At 53.2% G+C, this 20,303-nt stretch overlaps 8 protein-coding genes across 8 annotated transcripts; 3 read left to right on the top strand and 5 right to left on the bottom strand.

Annotated features, from left to right (window-relative positions):
* Window positions 1-500: 500 nt before the first annotated feature.
* AYL99_08967 (hypothetical protein) lies at window positions 501-2,414 on the bottom strand (the record flags this gene model as incomplete). Its single annotated transcript, XM_018840475.1, has 2 exons — window positions 501-2,220; window positions 2,272-2,414. 2 exons carry the CDS (start codon window positions 2,412-2,414, stop codon window positions 501-503), a joined length of 1,863 nt encoding a protein of 620 aa, XP_018690222.1.
* Window positions 2,415-5,231: 2,817 nt separating this feature from the next.
* On the bottom strand, window positions 5,232-6,432 carry AYL99_08966 (hypothetical protein; the record flags this gene model as incomplete). Its single annotated transcript, XM_018840474.1, has 2 exons — window positions 5,232-5,563; window positions 5,619-6,432. The coding sequence occupies 2 exons, from the start codon at window positions 6,430-6,432 to the stop codon at window positions 5,232-5,234; spliced, it is 1,146 nt and encodes a 381-aa protein (XP_018690221.1).
* Window positions 6,433-10,631: 4,199 nt separating this feature from the next.
* Window positions 10,632-11,629, bottom strand: AYL99_08965 (hypothetical protein; the record flags this gene model as incomplete). The annotated part of the gene is made up of 2 exons (XM_018840473.1): window positions 10,632-10,723; window positions 10,780-11,629. The coding sequence occupies 2 exons, from the start codon at window positions 11,627-11,629 to the stop codon at window positions 10,632-10,634; spliced, it is 942 nt and encodes a 313-aa protein (XP_018690220.1).
* Window positions 11,630-11,899: 270 nt separating this feature from the next.
* On the top strand, window positions 11,900-13,453 carry AYL99_08964 (hypothetical protein; the record flags this gene model as incomplete). The annotated part of the gene is made up of 4 exons (XM_018840472.1): window positions 11,900-11,929; window positions 11,990-12,176; window positions 12,366-13,112; window positions 13,167-13,453. The coding sequence occupies 4 exons, from the start codon at window positions 11,900-11,902 to the stop codon at window positions 13,451-13,453; spliced, it is 1,251 nt and encodes a 416-aa protein (XP_018690219.1).
* Window positions 13,454-16,095: 2,642 nt separating this feature from the next.
* Window positions 16,096-16,906, bottom strand: AYL99_08963 (hypothetical protein; the record flags this gene model as incomplete). The annotated part of the gene is made up of 2 exons (XM_018840471.1): window positions 16,096-16,650; window positions 16,703-16,906. The coding sequence occupies 2 exons, from the start codon at window positions 16,904-16,906 to the stop codon at window positions 16,096-16,098; spliced, it is 759 nt and encodes a 252-aa protein (XP_018690218.1).
* Window positions 16,907-17,630: 724 nt separating this feature from the next.
* Window positions 17,631-18,155, top strand: AYL99_08962 (histone H3-like centromeric protein CSE4; the record flags this gene model as incomplete). The annotated part of the gene is made up of 2 exons (XM_018840470.1): window positions 17,631-17,748; window positions 17,809-18,155. The coding sequence occupies 2 exons, from the start codon at window positions 17,631-17,633 to the stop codon at window positions 18,153-18,155; spliced, it is 465 nt and encodes a 154-aa protein (XP_018690217.1).
* A 299-nt stretch (window positions 18,156-18,454) lies between these two features.
* On the bottom strand, window positions 18,455-19,213 carry AYL99_08961 (hypothetical protein; the record flags this gene model as incomplete). Its single annotated transcript, XM_018840469.1, has 1 exon — window positions 18,455-19,213. One exon carries the CDS (start codon window positions 19,211-19,213, stop codon window positions 18,455-18,457), a length of 759 nt encoding a protein of 252 aa, XP_018690216.1.
* Window positions 19,214-19,539: 326 nt separating this feature from the next.
* Window positions 19,540-20,196, top strand: AYL99_08960 (hypothetical protein; the record flags this gene model as incomplete). The annotated part of the gene is made up of 5 exons (XM_018840468.1): window positions 19,540-19,582; window positions 19,644-19,705; window positions 19,783-19,929; window positions 20,007-20,114; window positions 20,185-20,196. 5 exons carry the CDS (start codon window positions 19,540-19,542, stop codon window positions 20,194-20,196), a joined length of 372 nt encoding a protein of 123 aa, XP_018690215.1.
* Window positions 20,197-20,303: the final 107 nt, after the last annotated feature.

The raw sequence follows: 20,303 nt of genomic DNA, 5'->3' as shown, positions 1-20,303 counted from the left end.
GCTACCTAGCTACTTCCCTCGCCCCTTCGTCGTGCCTTGGGACTGACTTGACTGACTTACTTTTCTTGTTCCCTCCCTCCTCCCTCGAGGGATGTTGTCTCCGTCTCCGTCTCCGTCTCTGTCTCTGGGCAGTAACAAGAAGAGAGGAGACGGTACTAGGACAGGGAGAGGTCATCAGGATGTATTACTTATCATGTCTGCTCTGTTTGCATGTACTCCGTACAGATAGTTTGATCGTACTCGTGGGTGATCGTGATCGTGGTCGTGACTGGTTCTGACTCAGTCAGGGTAATATGTATAGCATAACATACACAAATTAAATGAGAGAACATCGCCCGTAACGCCCCGTATATAAACGCCTTCTCCCGATCCCTCCGTCGTCGTTGTTCGTTCCCCCAAGACTATTATTGATGGCATCACCGTGATCACCGCTATCGTCACCGTCGTCGTCATCGCCATTGCTATCGCCTTCAACATGGCGTGCTCCTTCGTGTGTCCACTCAGTACGTCCACTCGACGGGACCTTCACCAGTCCAATCCATCCAGGACTGATCTTCTTCTACCGGTAGCTCTAGCTCTGGCGCTAGGCCACCTCCATAGCTCTCCTGGTACTCATCCGTCCATTCTTCGACATGTCCGATTGTCTGAGGTCGTGCCTCCAGTGGGTTCGTCCACAGCTGTGAGCTTCCATCGTCGTAAGGCAGTGCTGCTTCGGGGCTGAAGGGGAGGACTCCTTCATCACCCAGAGGATGTGGATGTTGGTCGACGCCAGGCTCCTCCTGTCCAGCACCCCGAGTATCTGCGAGGTCCTGGTTCTGATGATCCTCTTCGGCGGCGCTGAGACGTTGCGCGTCTTCAGCCTGTCTCTGCTGTAAGTTTTTCATGCGATGAGCAGCTGCTACAACAAGATGGTACCCGGGCCCGAACCACGGCAAGCCCAGATGAATGACTTTTCCAAAGGTTTCGACCGCTGCTGACCGTTTGCCAGACATCTCCAGTACTATTCCTCTGTAATACAGGAACAACGCGCGATATTTGGCTCGAAACCTCGGGTCGCTGATCTCGGCGCATGCTCGGAGGTTATCTTCGATAGAGCGTTCGGCTTTTTCCAAAGACCCGGTTTGTATATAAAGAGCCGATAATTGTACTTGGACCTTTAGAACACCCATGAAGCTCTGCTGGGTCATATCCGTTTGGTGTCTGTCCAGCGTCATCCTGTGCGCCTCGATGACGTGTTTCAGTGCTGCATTGTAATCGCCTGAGATTTCACAAATGTCGCCGAGAGTCGTGAGCAAGTCTTCGTTGAAAAGCTCGTCAACTTTGGAGCCCTGTTGTAGCATATCGTTCCCAGCCATCAAAACCCTCTGGGATATCGTGCATGTGTCCTCGCAAGATCGGATAGCGGCCGTCAAAATCAACGGCAATGGATGAGCGAGACCATGAACCTTACCAAATCTGTTCACAATCTCATACACGGCCATCTTTCTCATTGTCCACCTTGAGCTTTGTGTCCGTCCGATGTAATTAGAGATTATCCGCAGAATACTCGTCGTTACAATCGCAATGGATGAGGCAGCCACCTGTGGAATACTTTCTAACGTGTCGAGCAGCGCAGCCGTTATTACGGTATGGGAGAGACCGTAGGCGATAGCCGCCAGAGCATTTTCGGCAGTTCTCATGAATCGACTTACAGCAGCATCACAACCAAGAAAGTCAATGCGCAGGTCGGCATTTGCACACTCAACCTGCCTTTGGAAGAGCACCTTGGCATAGTGTAAGGCTTGATCCAAGGGGCGCAACTGTTCCGGTGACTCGAGGAGGCGTAAGATGGTGGATCGAGGAGCCACAATCCAATCCCGGTTGATGTACTGGAAGACAGCAGCGATGTCCTCGTCCCAGGCAAACCACGCAGAATCGGCATCCTCCTGGAGGGGCTCCTGGGATCCAGCCTCGCCCGTCTCTCGCTCGGCACATGGGCTTGGGGTGCGATAGTCCACACCGTTGGGGGTGTTGGGGACTGTAGATGAAGCCGGTGGACTGCAGCGTTTGCGCCTCCAGTAGTGCTCGACGTCCTTGCGGGAGCGAGGCTCTCCACGGATCAGGAAGGTTGTGTCCTTTCCCTGCCGCTGCCGCAGTTTTTGGATGGCGAACTCCATGTCAGACTGCTTGTTCTTCTTGTCGACCCCCCATTTTCTGATATATGTCTTGTAGTGGTGTTCGCTTAGACCCTTGTTAACAGCAAGCATTCAATTGCCACGGCACGACGCCTACCTAGCATGGAACCCTTGTTCGCCCAGAATCTTCATAACGTCGGAGAGCTTCTTCTTTTGGACTTGGTAAAGGTCTGTGAACTTCGAGCGGATCTGCTTCCATTCTTGCGGTGTATGAGGGTTGGGTTGTTTTGGTGGCCCCATGGCCGCCGCTGGACAGTCTCGGCTGGACTAGAAAGAGAAGAAGGAGAGCAATTTTCAATGTCTGGAGGAGGAGATGTGAAGGAAAACGGCACAGGCGAGAGTGCCTTCATGCCTTTTAAGATTGTTGTGATGGCAGCTCATGACACAGTACGGGCAAGCACAAAAGTCGTTGAACGAGTCGGTATGTGCAAACCCTCAGCCTCACCCTGTCAAAAGTTGGTTGTGGGACTTGGGGCAAGTGTCGGCGCTAATGCATGGCTTGCAGCTGCGTCCAGCATTGGTCTCCTGCATTGGGACAAGAAGGGAGAATGTCAAAAGCAACTGATCGAGTTGTCCAATGGAGGCGATGTTGAGCATTTGATCCCCAGTGTTGGCCCCCAGCTCAGACACGCCAACTTACCTGCCACCCTGCCTGCCTGCCACGTTGACCAGCTGACTGACTGGCATTCCAGCCTCGTGCAGTACAAAAGCTGTTGCTTGTTACTGCGCATGTGCGGTCACCTTCCCTGCCGGTTAATGTCAGCCGGCGTCCGCCAGATTGGTGGGTGTCGGTCTGTCTCTTCCCAGTTTTCCCTCCCCGGCAGCGGTGCCCTCCGTAGTCTCGGGGGTTCTTCACAGAGACAGCCTCGAAACGGGCGCAACATGCAACTCAAAATTCTTCCTGAGCCAGTGTCTGGTCTGATATTGCCGGAAATAGTCTTTCGAACCTTGCCACGGGAAGCCGAGCCTGTTGGTGCTGCAAGAGACAGGATGGGAGCAGCTCCTTTCTAGGTATTGAGGTGCCTGGGTATGATGGTATTGATGCTGCTCAAGGGAGCAGGGAGGCGGACACGTGGAAGACTCCTCGTCCACCACGATCTCTCTGCCTTCGCATCTCGCTGGTGTCGCACGATAGACGGTGATTTTTGATCAGGATAATCATGCGATACATCAAAGAAAGGGTCTCGCTTGACACCCAGGGCTCAAGCAATTGTGAAGGAAGAGAATGAGTGAGCTGAACCTCCTCAGGGCTCTAACTCTTAATTCCACCACATATCGCTTGGAGACGTTGACAGCGGTCGCGGAGGGATGAATCTCATTGTCTCCATCAATCCTGCGCATGTATTGGTTCCAAACATGCTTGTTTTCTGCTACTCTCCCACTGAGAAACCAGGAAGCTCGTAGATGCCATCGTAAGCCTTGGATCATCGAGCCCTCACACTGTAGCTCCCACGCCGCCTGGAACAGGCACATATGTACCTATGTATATTAGCAGTTACTGTCAAAGAGTCCCTTGGGGCCTTTGGGTTTCCCCTGATCCTCACCGTACGGAGGAGCTTACTCCAGAAACATGTTTTCATACACACGTAACAGCTGCCCGACAAGGATGATGCGTCGAGGTAGCTTGGCCTGGCCTGGCCTCGCCTTTCGAAGCGTCGACTACCCATAAGGGCGAGGGTGAGAATGAGCCTGTTCCAACTCTCGCAGTTCTTCTCCTCTTGCTCTCCGTCTTCCTCCATCGATGTGGTGGAATTGTGAGTCAACGATGCCTGATTGGCACGCAAGTTGGACGCCAGCGAAGGCCGCGACAAGGTCAAAACACAGTTGACGAAAGTCCAGCCCAGCTACCTGCAGGGGGAGAAGAGGGCAGGAGAGGAGAGGAGGGTAGAGTCCACACATCATATTGGTCGACGGCTTCAAGATTCTGGACCAAGACTATGCCTGGGGTCCTCTTCTCCCCCAGCGGACGAGTTCTCGAACTCCTAGGTACAGTGTGTACGGAGTACATACACAGCCGCGGCAAGGACTTGGGCGAAAACAGCTGGCCTCCAGGGCGAATTGGCGTCCATTGATACATACATCAGGGATTGATCCACTTCTCGAAAGGCCTCTTGGAGGAGATCAAGATTACCCTCGCCTGAAACAAGGAGTTGGTGATCATCCGCGTCAAGGTTCGTCGGTTCACAGGCTCGGAGTGACGCCCTCCTTCGAAGCGAAACAGGGATCCGGGCTGGGACACAGGCCTGTCGAGGTGTGTGCCTACTAGATAGTGGGAAAACAAACGGGGCGCTTTTATGCAAGGGATTCCTGTCACTCAAGCACTAAAGCGCAGGGAAACCAGTGGTGAGAGTGGGAGAATGTTCCTTGTTGCCCAACACATCGAATCGTTGAAAGTTTATAAATATATATAACTTATGGATAGGTAGATAAATATTTCTTCGAACACCTCCTGGTTCGAATCTTTTCATTGGGTCTTGCACAGGAACCACACAGATCATCCGGACAGAGTGAGGCCAGAGCGAGGCGTGGCATCCAAGAGATACTGGCCCCTGGTGGCTGGACTGTCGCTCAATCACACCACTCAATGCCACCGATGACTGGTAACGAGCATCTGCCTCCAAACACCGTGAGGAGCCTTGTAACGCTTCGTCGAAGGAAGATGGATGAGAGAAAGCCCGAAAAGGTACCGGCCAACACGACGGCAGCTATCGTACAGAAGATTCCTCCTTTACAAGCATCGAGCCATGCAAACAAGACCGTCAAGGGCCAACCAAAAGGAAAAGAGTCCGCCTGCCAGTTCCCGCACTTCCCTCCTCCCGCGGCATGCTTTTTTGCGGTGAGCCAGGATTACCGGTTCTCACAATTCATAGTCGTACATCATGTAAGTCGAAAAGCGTCCTGGTCGTACAAATTCATGTATCATGAAGAAAAGGAACGAGATATAGTTCATCAGGTGAATGAAATGCCGTTGCCCACAGAGGAAAAAAGGGTTCCCAGTTCGTAAAGCGTCGTAGAAATCGTGGCTATAGAGATCGGGGTGGTGATGGAGAGCCTGTTTCAGTCCGGGCTCGCACTGGCGCGTCGTTTGAGTCCACCACGCGGCAGGAGGTTGAGGCAGACCGTAAAGATGTGTATGATCTGCTCTTCCCAGATGCCCATTTCGAAGTCAACGAGGCCGTATTGTTCGAGTTGATCGCACAGGGTTACCAAGTCGTCCATTAAACTCGTCATGGTGCTGGCCGAGAGCATGTCCACAGGCGGTCTCTTGGTTCTCAAGGCTTCCTCGGTGATATCTTTCTGCCTTTGTCCGAGGGCCTCCCAGCACAAGTTCAACTCTCGCCAGAACTCGACGCGTTCCGCGTGTCTCGTCTCGTCGTCATGGTGCAGACCTGGAAAGAGTTAGATTCGGTTCCACCACTCCTCCTCAACGAGCAGGAAACTTACCCAAAGCAGTGACGGAGCTGACTAGCCACCGAGTGAGGGCGAGCAGTTTCTCGCTGGCTGCAGTGACTCTGCCTGCAATGATCGCGTCGAAAGTGGCCCTGAGCTGCTGGTGATAGTCTCTCAGGCCGTCCGCGAGGGCCGTTTGGACGCCACTCAGGACCGCCGGTGCTTCGGCCTCTTGTTGCTCCATGGTCGGAAAGTCGACATGCCCGGAAGGATAAGACTGAGGTAGTGAAGGCCGGGCCTCAGACACATGGCTATAACCGCTCTGTTCAGCTTGAGAGGTCAAGAACTGCGCCGGGCCGGAACCGAGAGCCGCCCCCGTATGCTCGCCCTGCGGCAGGTACTGGGGCATCGCGAATTGACTTGTCATCACCTCGATCGCAGTCTGTCGCGGCTGGAAGGGAATGCTTTCGTAGAGCGCCTGTGCGCCCACCGGCGGGAGCATCGACGAGGCCGCGTACTGAGCATACGGCTGGTGCTGTTGTTGGGAGGGAGAGGCTTGGACCTGTTGCTGCCTGGAGGTCTGTGACATGTACGCAGGGGAGTATTGCATCTCGACCCCTTGCATCGGGCTGCTGCTTTGCAGATGGGAGCTGCCATACTGTGGGTCTTGGTACCCGTAGCCTGTATAGCCGGAAAGATACGGTCGCGTCATTGACGACCGGCCGATATCCGTTCGCGCGGGCGTTGCTGGCTGCGTAAACCTGTCCCCGGAGGGGGGACCCATGGCTTCTCCCGGGAGAGGGCGCGATGGCGCCTGTGACTGGTATGGTGGTCCATACTGGGTGCGCCGACGGTCACTGCCGTCCATTTAAGGAAAGCGGACTCGTCTGTCGACGCCAGGTTGACAGAAACAGTCTTGCGCCCCCTAAGAACCGTATGCCCTGATATGATATGATGGACCTGGAAGGATAACCTCCTCCTTGACCACGGATGCCTCGCCTTTCCCCCTCGCCTGGATTCGGTCCCTCATACAACCAATACAAGGCGGAGAGAGGCAGGAGGTCGATATCGCAAATCGGCAGCAGGCTCTGTGCCGGGTCTCGTGGGATCGATGTCCTCACAAACGAAGAGAATGATGATATTGGAAGGAAAAGAATTGACGCCACCTCTATAGCTGCGGGAAGACTTCCAAGAATCGACAACAAACGTGCGAAAACGGTTTCGGATTGCCGCCTGCTCCAAACACCGTCTCGAAGAAACGGGCAAAGGGAGCGTGCGTGGTTGGATCTTCGGTCGCTGACCTGTTGTTTTCTCGATTCGAGCGTCCTCGGCGCAAGTTCGTTTGGTCAAGCACAAATGAATACACGGCGACTGCGGTCGCACATGGACGCCGCGAATGGTCTCAGGATATGCTCCTCCGTACCAACAGCCAAAGACAACCTTCTCGCGCCCAAGGGCTCGTACAGCGTGGACAAGTGTGTCGAAGGATAGTGGGGTGGTTAGTGGCGTCAGAAGGGTGGATAGAACGGAAGAATAGATCAAAAAGTCAAGACACGGACGCAAGTACACGAAGCAAAGGATCGTACGAAAGAAATAATAAAGGAGCGTTCGGTAGCATAAGGAAGAAAGAAGACCCAGGTACCTTGGAATTGTGGAGGAACGCAATGTATACAGAAAGAGGCCTGAGGTGCAGATGCCGTGGCAGGCGAAAGTGCGCACGACTCAGATCAATAATAAACACTTTGACCAAGGAGGCTTGAATGGGGAATGGCGCAGATACCGCATGGCAGGTAATCGAATGGGTCACTCGTTCCTGGTACGTCAAAGTTAACTCCTCCCAACGCGGCCGGTGATGTCGTTTTTTTTTCACCAAGGTCCAGCAGAGCAAGCAAGGCGTTTCTTGCCAGGTGTCAAACAGAAAAGTCTTTTGAAGTGGGCAGCGCCACAGGAGGACAGAGATGCCCACCATAGCCTGGGGGCGAATGCCAAAGGGTCCATTTCGAAGAGGCCAGCCACCCAGCAGCCGGCGGGTTGAAAGCTTTGCAGGTAGGGCTTTCAGAACCAAGCTGTTACCTCCCAGCAGGCATTGGTGACGCTGCCCAAGGTTCATGGATGCTGGAATGATGACACCCTCACAAGCGTCAGGATGGGACGAGCCATGGGCAAAAACCAGGCAAAAGAAGCGTCTGAATGGGCATGACGTCCCCGCCGGTGGATCTTGTTCCAGGACATTCGCAAGGGGTTCGCTAATGGCCGAGGGGCGTTCTCATCAAGCGCAAGGGAGCCGGACTAGCCACTGGTCTGACAAGGCTTGCGTCTTAGTCTGCCACTGGCACCCACCTGCCGGAGCGCCAGGCGAGATTTAGAGTGTGGCGCCCGAGGAACATTAAGCAGGGGGAGCATGACACCTGGTCGGAGCTCAAGCCATTCAAACCGTCTGCACCAGGCATAAGGGTTGGTTGCCCCATTGTGGCTCGACGTCTTGGGTGATGCCTTGGGAAGCAGCCATTGACCAAGACGACAAGTCCAGCGTGCTCGACCTCAGCTGTGATGGTATATATCAACTCGGCTGAGGAGGGTGTTGGGGCACACACGTTGGCGCCACTGGTTGATATTCAAGTAATTATTTTAGAGGTCCCCCTCAAAGTCCGACTCGGGGATGTGTTGTGTCACAGGAAGCCTATGGTCAGCTGCACAACCGCCGTTTGACGGATGGCACCCGTTCTAAGGGATTGGAACAATGGCTCGACGGGCACCGTGGCTGTGTACACCGGGACCCCTCTGGCCAAGAGCCTCGACTACAAACCAAGTGAGATGTCCCCTCGATCGAGGAGACGAAAAAGCGATCCCGCAAATACATGGAGGCTCCTGTGTCTGTTGCGAAACGAGACTCCGGCCTGGGCAACGGACGGGCTTTCCGAAAGCAAAGACTGTGTGTAGTACCGGTGTAGTCAGCATTACTTTGGCTTGAAAATCGTCCCAATAAAGGATTTATGTCCAAAGGTAGTTGTCCGACAAGGTCGACGGAACAAGTCTAGGTAGGGCATATGTTCGAGGTCCCAATGGCTTTCTATCCCGATAGTGACATGTCGGAGTGTACCTGACATCCCTCGATCTGGAGGCGTTATCGGCCGAGCCATGCATCAGCCAGTCGGATGGCAACAATAATGGTAACATGAACCCAAAGATCTGGCGAGCTGTCAGCCAGAGCCTGAAGTGTGCGTGATGTGCTCGTGTTGTGTCAGAGCTGGACGCATTGCAAATCCCCACGCCTGACCTGTCATATGGTCGACGCAGCCACGTTTGCTTCCCGTACACATGGTCGCATCGTATTCACCGCACATCTGGTAAAAAGATTTGATTTTGGGTCTCCTTCCCACCTCAGCATCACAATCTCCGGGTCATGTAGACTGCGCGTTCAAGGCGTCCACTTGTTGCTTTGGCTCCAATTTCGTCCTGAGGCTGGACCTGCATGCTGTCTGCATCTGCGCGGACGCGACAAGGTGGCCTCGGACTTCTCACGCCAATGATATCTTTGACATAATTTCAGATGCGTTATTGGCAAACCCGTGCGACGGCGGCGGAGTGGGAACAAGGAGTCCTGCAGCATGCATGTGTTTCACACCTGGTTCCTTGAGCGGTTTAGGTTCCCAAACATTCTCCGCAATCCGACAGCAGCAGCAGAATTTCTTATGGGAACTGGTAAGATTGAATCCATGCCGACTTGTTCAAGGCATCACGGTGGTCGTAAGTGCCGATGGGCATCTTCAACTGCTCTTGCGGGGTTGTTTTGATGTGTGTATTTCCGAGCCGCACTGGAGCAGGGTCATCCTGGACGCTCGGTCTAGCGTGTGGCTTAGAGGGCGCGTTTCAGCGCTCCGTTTCATGTCCTTTGTGGCTCGGTCCTTGTTGACATCTACCGTACTCCAACACAAACATTCGGTACAGTCTCATGACGCGAGCTGCAGCACACGTCGTCGGGGAAGGGTTCTTGGTGTACTCGGTACATTCTCCATACTCAGAATCATGCTAGAGCCGTCGAGCCGTGGAGTTTCATAGGCGACTGCGATCGGCGAGCCTTGGATTGCTGGCGGGCACTCGGCGGATTCCCCGTGGTGCTTATGCTGAGCCTTCGTAGGTACAACTTCCCATCTGGCTAGGTACTCGTCAGATTTTGGACACGCGTTTCAGGAATGAAGACGGGTCCGCCTGCTCTTCTGGAAAACCTCTTCCGAAGCAGCCTCGGGAGGGCGAGCCCTCTCTTCTCTTACAACGGCTCCACGGAACAAGGATGCAAATCATTCATTCTATTTTGCGAAGTTGCGTGCGCCGTGCAGGGCGTCGAGCTAGGCTTGAACTGGTGGTTCGACATGTGCATGCACATGTCAACATTCGAGGCCATCGAAGTCTTGCAGAGGGATCTGCCGGCATCTCGCTTAGGGGAGCTCACCAAGACGGTGTCGCCGGAGCGACATATCACGGCGGACGTTGCTGGGAGATCTGACATCTCGCTTGGAGGAGCGTTGAGAACGTTGGGCAGACCCTCTGATGGCCGTGAGATTGGCGCAGTCAGAATCAAAAGTGCAGGCAGCGTAGTGAGATGAGTTGGTGCGACGCGACATGGAGGAATCGAGAAAAAACACCCAGATATGAACAAGGCTTCTGTATCGGACGAGAGGCACGTGAGGAGCGCCAACGTCAATATCGCCTCGACCAGCACAGATGGCATCTGTCTGCATCGAAGTCATGTCTGTGTTACTCTGTCTACAGGGCTGACAAGATCTTCCCATGCCGATTCAATGGTTCGGCACCGGATTCCATCATGCAGCACGTTGAGGCGTAGTACCGTACCATGAGAATCTAAGTCAGAATGACATATTCCTCCCCCCTTGAGGAGCCACGAACCAGAAGATTTCCCCCGATTGAAACCATGGGAATCACCACAGGATTCGTGCCCACCACCTCCTGCCCTCTGCAGGTGAGAGCACACAAGGATCTGACCTGAATCTCGTCCAAACTCTGGTATACTGATGTACAAACAAGTACCCCTGGCGGTACCTCGAGATCTCACCGTTTGACCCAAGCTGGCTTCTTGCGTGCCTTGAGTCGACCGGGCTTCTTTCGTTCCACGCGTCTGGGATCCGAAGTAACACAGCCGGCTGGATTAAGAATTAGTGACTGAAGAACGAGCACAGATGGGACACACTTCGCTTACCTCGTCGCAGAGCCGGCTTAAGAGCTGGTTCGTGTACCAGCAGAGCCTTGGCAAGAGCCAACGTGATGGACTCGGCCTGACCAGTAGTCCCCCCTCCCGACACCAATGCAAAAACGTTGTACTTGTCCATTCTTTGTGTGATCTTCAACGCCCACAGTGCGCTCTCTCGGTCGTGGGGCCGTGGGAATGCCTGGACGATACTGCGTCCGTTGACCAGTACGTCTCCTGTCCCTTCCACCAGATACACCTTCGCCGAAGACTCCTTCCTTCGTCCGATACCGACAGACCTGCCATAGTCATCGATTTTGCCAGGCTTTGCTTTTTGTATCTCTTCCGAGCCGGGCCGTCGAAATCGCGAAAGGATCTGCCTGACTTCCTTGGGACAATATCGGGGATGGATCTTGTTTAGTCTCGTCAAGAGCACTAGCACTTTGGAATACTTTGAAGCAGCCACCTGTTCGCCTGTCGAGCTTCGGTATTGATTGAGTTTCAGCCATGCAGGCCGTGGTATCTGGTCTGGAGGAGCTGTTGGTAGTGATGCATGTTTCTTGACAAGAGATTGTAATAGTAGGAGGTGATCGTTGAACACCGGAGAGGCTGTGAAATAGGAGGGAGACCGAGGAAGGATTCGAGCGGGCACAGATGTAGAGTCTTCAAGATCTATCTCGGGGGCAGCACGGATCTGGACCTCTGCGGCGGAATGATATTTTGTCGTAGAGAAGCTCTGTTGCCGTCCGAGAGGCTGAACCCATTGACGACCAACTGTCAATTGGATTTTGTCGTGAAGTCGACATGGGCGACACATCCACGCGATAGTGGACGGGAAGGCCCGCGCTGAAGGCCGCGCCATGTTCTAGGAGAGGTGAAGACGACTGTGAGGGACCATGGTTGTCGAATCGAACGAAACTCTGGATAAAGGAAGAAGTTGTGAGGTCGGAGCTTAGACTTCGGGCACGGCATTCCGCCAAGCTTTTTCGAGAGCCTGCGCCGCAAAAGGCGGGAACTGTGACTGACCTCAAAAATTTGTTGTGACTGAATTTCGTTTTCTCCACGAACAACTAGCCACCAGCAATCCTTTCATTCTCTACTCTTCCCGCGACCTATTGTACACAGAGCCAAGATGTCGTTCGGAAAGCTCTACGGATACAAGGTAAGCACCACGCGGATCTACATCTCTGAGGCATTAAAAGCGTTATTGACATGACTGTAGGAAAACGCCCGCAGCACCGTCCTCCTGGCGGTCGCAAAGGAGAACAACCTCGACATCGAACTCGTCGAGACCAGGACCCCCGTCACAGATCCCGAGTATCGCAAGTTGAACCCTCTGTCACGAATTCCCACCTTCGTTGGTTCCAATGGCTTCATCTTGACAGAGTCCATTGCCATTGCCATTTACTGTGAGTCTTGCCCCGCTTTGCCATGTCCTTTGGTCATTTCGTGCCCCCAAAGATGAGCCATATTATCAAATCAGTTATCCCTGTCTGAATGACGCTTGTTGACTACATTGAACTCTGAGAGACCATGTTCCCAATCCTTGTTTTGTGCCACTGATCAAACTGTGAGCCCCCACTGACGGTTCACTGCAGTTGCTTCGCAGAACGACAAGACCACTCTCCTTGGGAAAACCAAGCAAGACTATGCTTCTATTGTGCGATGGATGTCCTTCTCCAACAGCGAAATTCTCCCCAACCTTTCTGGCTGGTTCAGCCCCTTGATTGGCAAAGTGGCGTACAACAAGAAGTCGGTTGATGACCACAAGAAGCTTGCCCAGGATGCTATCCATGCTCTTGAGCAACATTTTCTCGTTCACACCTTCCTGGTTGGAGAACGCATCACGCTCGCAGACCTCTACGTGACCTCGCAAATGTCTCGTGGTTTCCAGTACGTCCTTGACAAGGAATGGCGTGCAGAGAACCCAAACACCACGCGTTGGTTCGAGACCGTCACCAACCAACCTATCTGGAAGGCCATTGTTGCCGAGCCAATCATAGTTGAAGAGGCCGTGAAGTACACCCCGCCCAAGAAGGAAGCAAAGCCTGCTAAGGCCCCCGCTGCATCTGAAAAGAAGGCCGAGAAGAAACCCGAGAAGGAAGAGGCAGAGGAAGAGGAAGAGGCCAAACCAGAAGTCAAGGCCAAACATCCTCTCGAAGCACTGCCAAAGCCGACTCTTATTCTCGATGACTGGAAGAGAAAGTATTCCAACGAGGATACTCGTTCCGTGGCGTTGCCTTGGTTCTGGGAGCACTACAAGCCAGAGGAGTACTCCCTGTGGAGGATCGATTACAAGTACAATGACGAGTTGACGTTGACTTTCATGTCTTCCAACCTCATCGGTGAGTCGCGCCTCTGTCTGTGAGGCTTCGCCATTTAGCTAACTGTTCCAATAGGTGGATTCTTCAACCGCCTGGAGGCTTCTCGCAAATACCTCTTTGGCGCTGCCTCGGTGTACGGCCAGGCCAATGATTCGGTCATCCAAGGCGCTTTCTTGGTTCGTGGTGACGAAGCTTTGCCCGCATTCGACGTCGCCCCAGACTGGGAGAGCTACGAGTTCACCAAGCTCGATCCCAGCAAGCCTGAAGACAAGGAATTCGTCGAGAACCAGTGGTCGTGGGACAAGCCGATCGAGGTCAATGGCAAGACGTACGAGTGGGCTGACGGCAAAGTCTTCAAGTAAAGCAATGCCTCGATGATCCCGCGGCAGCATGACGTGCTCCTGGTTGAGCGGATGTGATGATGATACCAACAAACGACAGACCGGATGACAGGTGGGATGTTGTGCATGACGGGATGACAACGAGCCAGGAAAGACCAACTTTCGGCTGGAGAGCCCTTGATACACGATCGACAAGCGCATTAATGTTTCTTCATCTCGCAAAGTGGCAAGCATGGTTGTGATAGAGGCGCCCGTTCCCACATTCGCTCTTGCTTTGCCCTCCATAGGTCCCATAGAGCCAGACGAAGAAACACGAGTTGAGTTGAGTAGTCCATGTGCATTTCCCATTCCTCGTCTCGGCACGTACCTGCGGTACATATACGTATGTCGTTCAGCAACATATCAAACAATCCACCTGTTGTCACGTATAGAGGTAGGTGTCTCCGTGGACATAACAGTGGGGGAATTCATTCCCGATGCGTCCGCGTCGAGGACATCGGACCACGAACTCCTTACGATGGACGGGATGTCCTAAATAAGTCGTAGCACGACGTCAACGGCATGGCGGCGAGCAGTATGTTACTGACGGGAAGCAAAACCAGCCAGCTAGCCAGCAAACAAGCAATCAGTCTGGTTCTCCCTCCCTGCCCCCTCTCTCTCTCTCACACACACACACACACACATGTTCTCAGCATTCACCCACACCCGCCGCTACTTCCCTATGTGACCAGGTACTGCTCCAGCTAAGAGAGGTCGAGTGAGGAACATGTACTAGTGATCTCCTTCTTCTCCTTCTTCTCCTTCTTCTCCTTCTTCTCCTTCTTCTCCTTCTTCTCCTTCTTCTCCAATGCTTTGCAACAAGGCAAAAAGAGCAATGATGAAAAAGAAAACCTCGTTGCGTCAGTGGCGGTAGTGGAAAGGCCATAGCTATGCACAAGCGATTTGAGTGTGGACAAAAAATTGGTGGTCAACGTGCCGGCAGGGATACACAGAGACACCACACACATATACAGAATGCGAACAGAATCTGATGCGACAGAAAGCTGTTTTTTCTGGTTTAAAATTAGCGTGAAGATAATGATACGAGGATAAGGATAAGTGTAGAGGTCGGAAGCGTCGGTCGTAAAGGATGTGTGAGGATGGGGACAGGGTAGAGGTAGAGGCAGGAATAGTCGGTGGTGAGGATATGTGAAGATAAGGATAGTGGAGAGGTAGAGGTAGGAACGGTTGGTAGTAAGGATATTCGAGGATAAAAATAGTTGGTTGGTGGTAAGGATATGTAGAGGTCCACGAGAGAAGGACGTAGGCCAGGAGGATAGGACGCCGAGCCAAGGCAAGGCACGCAGGGCAATGCGACAGGGCGGCACACTCAAGGCAATGCGACCAGGCAAGGCTCAGGGCGATGCGGTGGAGGCAAAGCGACAAGGGCTCAAGCGCAAGGCAAAAGGAGGAGGAAATGGGAGAATCCATAGAGATAGATAAAGTGGTAAAGAGTGAGATAAGCAGAGGTACAAAGTGTAGAGAGGATGAAACAGAAGCAATGAGAGTATGAGTGGAGGAAGAAAGTATTGCAGACTGCTCGAGGGAAGAGCTCGTATTTATGGACAATCGCTCAGGCGCGAGATCAACCCAGTGTAGGCTTCACAGAGGGATGTGCCATCGGTAGACCTGTTCCCATGCTGTGCTCAAGAGAGGAATTTTGGTAGACAGGAGATCCAGCGGAAACTTGCGGTGACCAGAGGAAGCCCAAACTTTGGCATGGCTGGATCCATCCGGTGCTGTGGTGTTTTGATGGATCCCATGTATATCCCTCGCTTGTGGGTCACGTATTTTTAATAAACTTGGGTTCAAACGACTGGATGCCCCCCTCAGCTTTCAGTTTTTCTCGTTTGATAGCGGGCGATGTTGATGAAAAGCCCATATGCTTGTCCTCGTTCAACATTGTGGCAAATCGTACAGTGTGCCGAAACTTTGGTGCCAGGCGTAGTGGCTGTGCATCATCTTTTGGAAAAATCTTGATGTTTGCATAACGCAGCTGTAGAGATTAGTGGCCAGATCAGCCATCGAAAAAGTCGACCCATCCTGATTCGCTGGTCTGAAGATGCGTCTTCCGGGTTGATCTGCCGGAGACCAAGATGTTTCAGCCTCGTGAGACGAAGCAGGCAGGCAGGCGGGTATTGTATAATTCTCTCTTTCCAGGCGAATAGTCAACAAAAAGTCAACAAAAACTCCTCGACAGGTTTGAGCTTCTTTGTGCGTAAGCTTCTGCGACTTTCATCCCCAAGAGTCTTGATCTTATACTGGAGGGCTGGGAATGTGCACTCGTGGCTAAATGATGATGAGCCGTAAAGTCGTCAAGCAGTCAAAGAATGGAGTGGAATGCCTCGAGGATCATAGGTTGAGTGCTGCCAGGAATGCAGACTTCTGGCGCGCCACCGATTCCAAGTTCGCGAGGCACAGTGGAGGCTATTCGGAAACATATCCACGAGAATGATATGCTGATATTCGTATCCCAATAAACTCGGATTTCGCGAGTAATCACAGATCTATTGCGTTTTGCGCCGTCTATGTGTAGATCAAAGTCCAGGCTCTATTGGTGTCATCATCCTGGCCGCAACAGGATAAGAGATTTGAATTTGTTCAGTTCGAGATGTGGCTCGGAATTATCGTACTTCGCCTGGCCTAGCAGCTGCGGCCGCCACGTCACCATCAATGTTTCGAACGCCAGTTTCTCCTCGTCGGCCTTCCCACAAGCGGACCCAGAACTCGGGAGGATCCATCGGTCGTTGGCCATCATGCAAACCAGGCCAGACATCCGCGAAGAAGTAATAGACATGGCCAACAATCACACCAAGTATCTCGTCCTTGGGAATGCTGCCGTGCATGAACATGTGGAAGGCCATTAGAACCCAGGGAAGATAAGGAGCGGTGAAGACGAGCACGCCGAGGAAGCTCAATCGGGTATCAGGATTGCGTCGTGACCAGATGTATACAAGAGTGCTTGATAGTGCTGAGCCCAGAAATGGGATGGAGGTGGTAAGCGAGCTCAGGGCGAGGAGGGACGTGCATGCGTATAATAGCAGCCAAGAGAAGACGGCCGGTGAAGGCCCAGATCCTTGTTCCAACAGTCGAGAATATCGCTGAAGGAAGAACACATGGAAGGCCAGGTCCAAGGACGGCGGCCCAAAATATATGAACGTGGTTAATAGTCGCCAATACTGGGGACAATCAGCAAACGCCCGTTTATTTCTCGAAGAGATATACACCCACCTGCGACTTATAGTAAACTGCGCGCCACGAATAGAACAACTGAAATGGCGTGATGACTTTGCATTGCAGCAGGATAGATGTAATTACCGTTGCGGTCGTCCAATACCGGGTGCAAGGTGGCATCTCAAAGAACCATTGTTCGAGGGGAAACTGCCCCAGCTGACCGAGGCCATCTTCACCTCCACCCCCAAGTATCGCGGCCATTATCCAGGGTATAAGATCGAAAAAGGGACGGATGGTACGGGAGAAGTCTGAGAAGAACTCTGGGCTCTGGACGATGGTGTATATAGGCGATAGGACGGACTGAGTCAGGATCGGAGAGCGCAGGTCAGAGTAGTCATGGTAGAACTGATCTGCAGGCGGAATTGGTGACAGTATAGGAAGGGAAAGGTTCATGTAGGGGTTGAAAGGTCAAGTGGTTAGGTGGCCTCTTTCATAGGAAATGAGACATACTCGTGGAAGGACGTAAGAGACGAGGGTTGTCCAGGCTTCACCAGGGCGCGGGATGAAGGTATGGAATGATGTCGAAGCGCAGCAACCATGGCGACCCATGGCTCCCGAACAAGGGGGACGGCGATGAAACGGGCAGGTAGAGCGAGCAACCATTTAGTAAAGCGGCCAGAGACTCTATGACGCAGTCACGTGGCAGTACCTGAAAGTGGATCTTGACACGCGCGGAGAATGTTGAGCGACGCGACCTTCAATGTGCCCACGCATCATTCATTTTCATCTGGTTCCTCTATACGTTTCTTACCGTGGAGCATTGCGTCCGGGCTGCATTCAGCAAGCTCTGATCCCGATGCGCCCATCTCTGCAAACCTCGAAACCCATCTGATAGCTGCTCGTCCAGCCAGGCGCTTCCGCACCTTCATTCCTTCACCTACCATCAACTCTCAGGGCCAAACCTACCGTTCCACAAGTGATATTCATGGCTCAGACAAAGACTATCCGGCGACGTTCAGGGCCTGCTACCCCGAAAAGAGGGCAAGCCCAACGAGTGGGAATATCGCCTAAACAGGTATCTGGCAAGCGACTTCGCGCGCAACGTAAGTCCCGAGACCGCCATGTTAACTGCCCAGCACCCCAATTCTAACACCCATTGACAGCTGGCGATCCCGTACCCGTGCGAAGGCCCCGAAGATATCGACCTGGAACACTCGCGCTCCGAGAAATCCGAAGATACCAGCAATCGACCGACCTCTTGATCCTCAAACTCCCGTTCGCCCGCCTCGTGCGTGAAATCGCCCTGTCCATCCTTCCATACCACGCGGCGCAAGACCTCCGGTGGCAGAGCCAGGCGATCCAGGCGCTCCAGGAAGCGAGCGAAGCATTTCTCGTGCATCTCTTCGAAGACACAAACCTGTGCGCGATACATGCGAAGCGGGTTACCATCATGCAGAAGGATTTGCAGTTAGCGAGGAGGATTCGAGGCGCCTGGGGTGGTTTGGGTTAAACAAAACGTGTTTGAGTTGGCATGACTTTATGACTTGCACAGGAATTGGTATTGTTCGGGCATTCTATTCTCAGGTCTCACAGTACGAAGGAAGGGAGTCACTCCCTCGGCGGAGCTTGCGTTGCAACATTCGGTGTTTGGCTAGGTTTGCCGTTTGGACAAATCATTGCTACTAAGCGGCACGCCAATTTGTTCTTGGGGGCGGGATGGCCGGTCATCCCGTCTTTGCGCCGTGAACCTGTTCAAAACCAGACAACCACAAGAGAATAAAACTCGCTCTCTCCATCAATTCATTGGTGCTACCCCGTCACACTTGATCCAAGCACGCCTTTGGTACTCGTCACATCGCCACTGCCCACTGCCCCCTCAGCTCTCCTCTCGCAAGCTTGCCTGCAAGCCACTGCCAGCGCCTTGAAAGCGCTCTCTGCTCGGTGGTGGTTGTTGCTTCCATAGACACACTTCACATGCAAGGTCACACTGGCGGCCTGGGCAAAACTCTCGAGGCCATGGGTGATCATCTCAGTGCTTAGATCACCGATCTTCTCTCGAGTAAATCCAAAGTCAATCACACTGTACGGTCGGTTCGAGAGGTCGATGACGGCCCACGACAGCGCCTCGTCGAGTGGGGCGTCACCACGGCCAAAGCGGACGAGAGACGTGCGTTTGCCCAGCGCAGCGTTGAATGCAGAGCCGACTGCCAGAAAAACATCCTCGGCTGTGTGGTGGTCGTCGATGATCAAATCACCGCTTGCTCGGATGGCAAGGGACCAACCTCCATGTTTTGCCAAGGCGTGCAGCATGTGGTCCAGAAATCCAATGCCCGTGGAGATGGCTATCTGCTGCGTGGGCGTGATCTGTGTCGCATGGTGTGATGCGGGCAGGGGAACCAGCACGTCGGGGTGTGACTGTTTCTGAGCTGGAGATATCGAGGAAGGGAAATGCTGGGAGTCTTCGTAGGCGAGAAGTGGGCCTCCATCTAGCGAGAGCGACACCTGGATCTTGGTCTCGTTGGTGATGCGCGAGAGTGTGTGAGTTCGCCGCGGTAACGCTACCGGCATGATTCGTTCTATGGACCCCATCTTGATCTGTCTGGAGGAGTACTTGTAGAGAAAAGATAGTCGTAAAAGAAAAACCCAGTAAATCCGTTCGGTCTGACTCTTGCCAAAAGCGGAGCTTCCAGTCGCTGCTTTTTCGCTTCCGTGTCGTACCTATGTACACTGTGAGTGAGATCTGCGGAGCAAACACAGGCGGAAAGGTGACGCTGGCGCCCCGAGCTTGGAGCTAGACTCACCACCACACTTGAACTGCCACCTCGACGTCGATTGAATCCGCAGCCCTCCACAGACTCTCGAAGGTCTTCCTATGTGAGAGCTGAAAGCTCAAGATGGTCATCAATCCCACATATCTGGCCCAACGGTCACGTTCCTGTACAGGCCCATTCCTCGATTCCAGTCCTCTTCCGTGCCAGTTTCACTAACCGGCCGACAGCAATCAACTGGTCCGATGCACGACGGCGAGTCCTGAAGTCCTACCGAGAATGGCTGAGAGCGGTACGCGAGTACAATACCAGACCTGCTGCACTTGGAGAAGAGACGGATGGGCTGACACAGAGGGTTTTTCAATGCAGGGACCTGAGATCCAGCAGCTCTACTCCCTGAACATGCCGGTCTCCCGAATCCGCACGAAGGTCAGAGAAGAATTCGAAAAGCACAGATATGTCAACAACGTACAGGCGGTCGACGTGCTGCTTCAGCAGAGTCATGCAGAGTTTCAGGTGGGTTCAAGATCCCGCAATGATGAGGTTTCGGAGACAGCGTGCCGGATACTGATGTGACCGTTTGTTCACCGCAGGAAATGTTGAACTACTGGAAGCAATACACCCACGTCATGAAATATTTTCGGGTGGACGAAGATGAGAACGCGAAACTGCCCAAGAACTTCATCCAGGGTTTCCTCGAGGTATGCATCAACCAATACTGCACACCCAATCCATGCTATTCCTGCCTGGCTAACTCTTCTGTCTTCCTAGGGCCGGAACTGATGCAAAATACCCACCTGGGCAGCGGCGGCGAAGCAATTGTACATAGCTAAAATGAAAAAGAGCAGAATCAAGCCGACACTCCAGGCGCCTTTTCCAATGCAAGATCT

The sequence above is a fragment of the Fonsecaea erecta genome (assembly GCF_001651985.1).
Source record: "Fonsecaea erecta strain CBS 125763 chromosome Unknown Scaff8, whole genome shotgun sequence".
Taxonomy (NCBI): Eukaryota; Fungi; Ascomycota; class Eurotiomycetes; order Chaetothyriales; family Herpotrichiellaceae; genus Fonsecaea; species Fonsecaea erecta.
The sequence above is the reverse complement of the archived record's forward strand: the minus strand, read 5'-3'. Positions and strand labels throughout refer to the sequence as shown.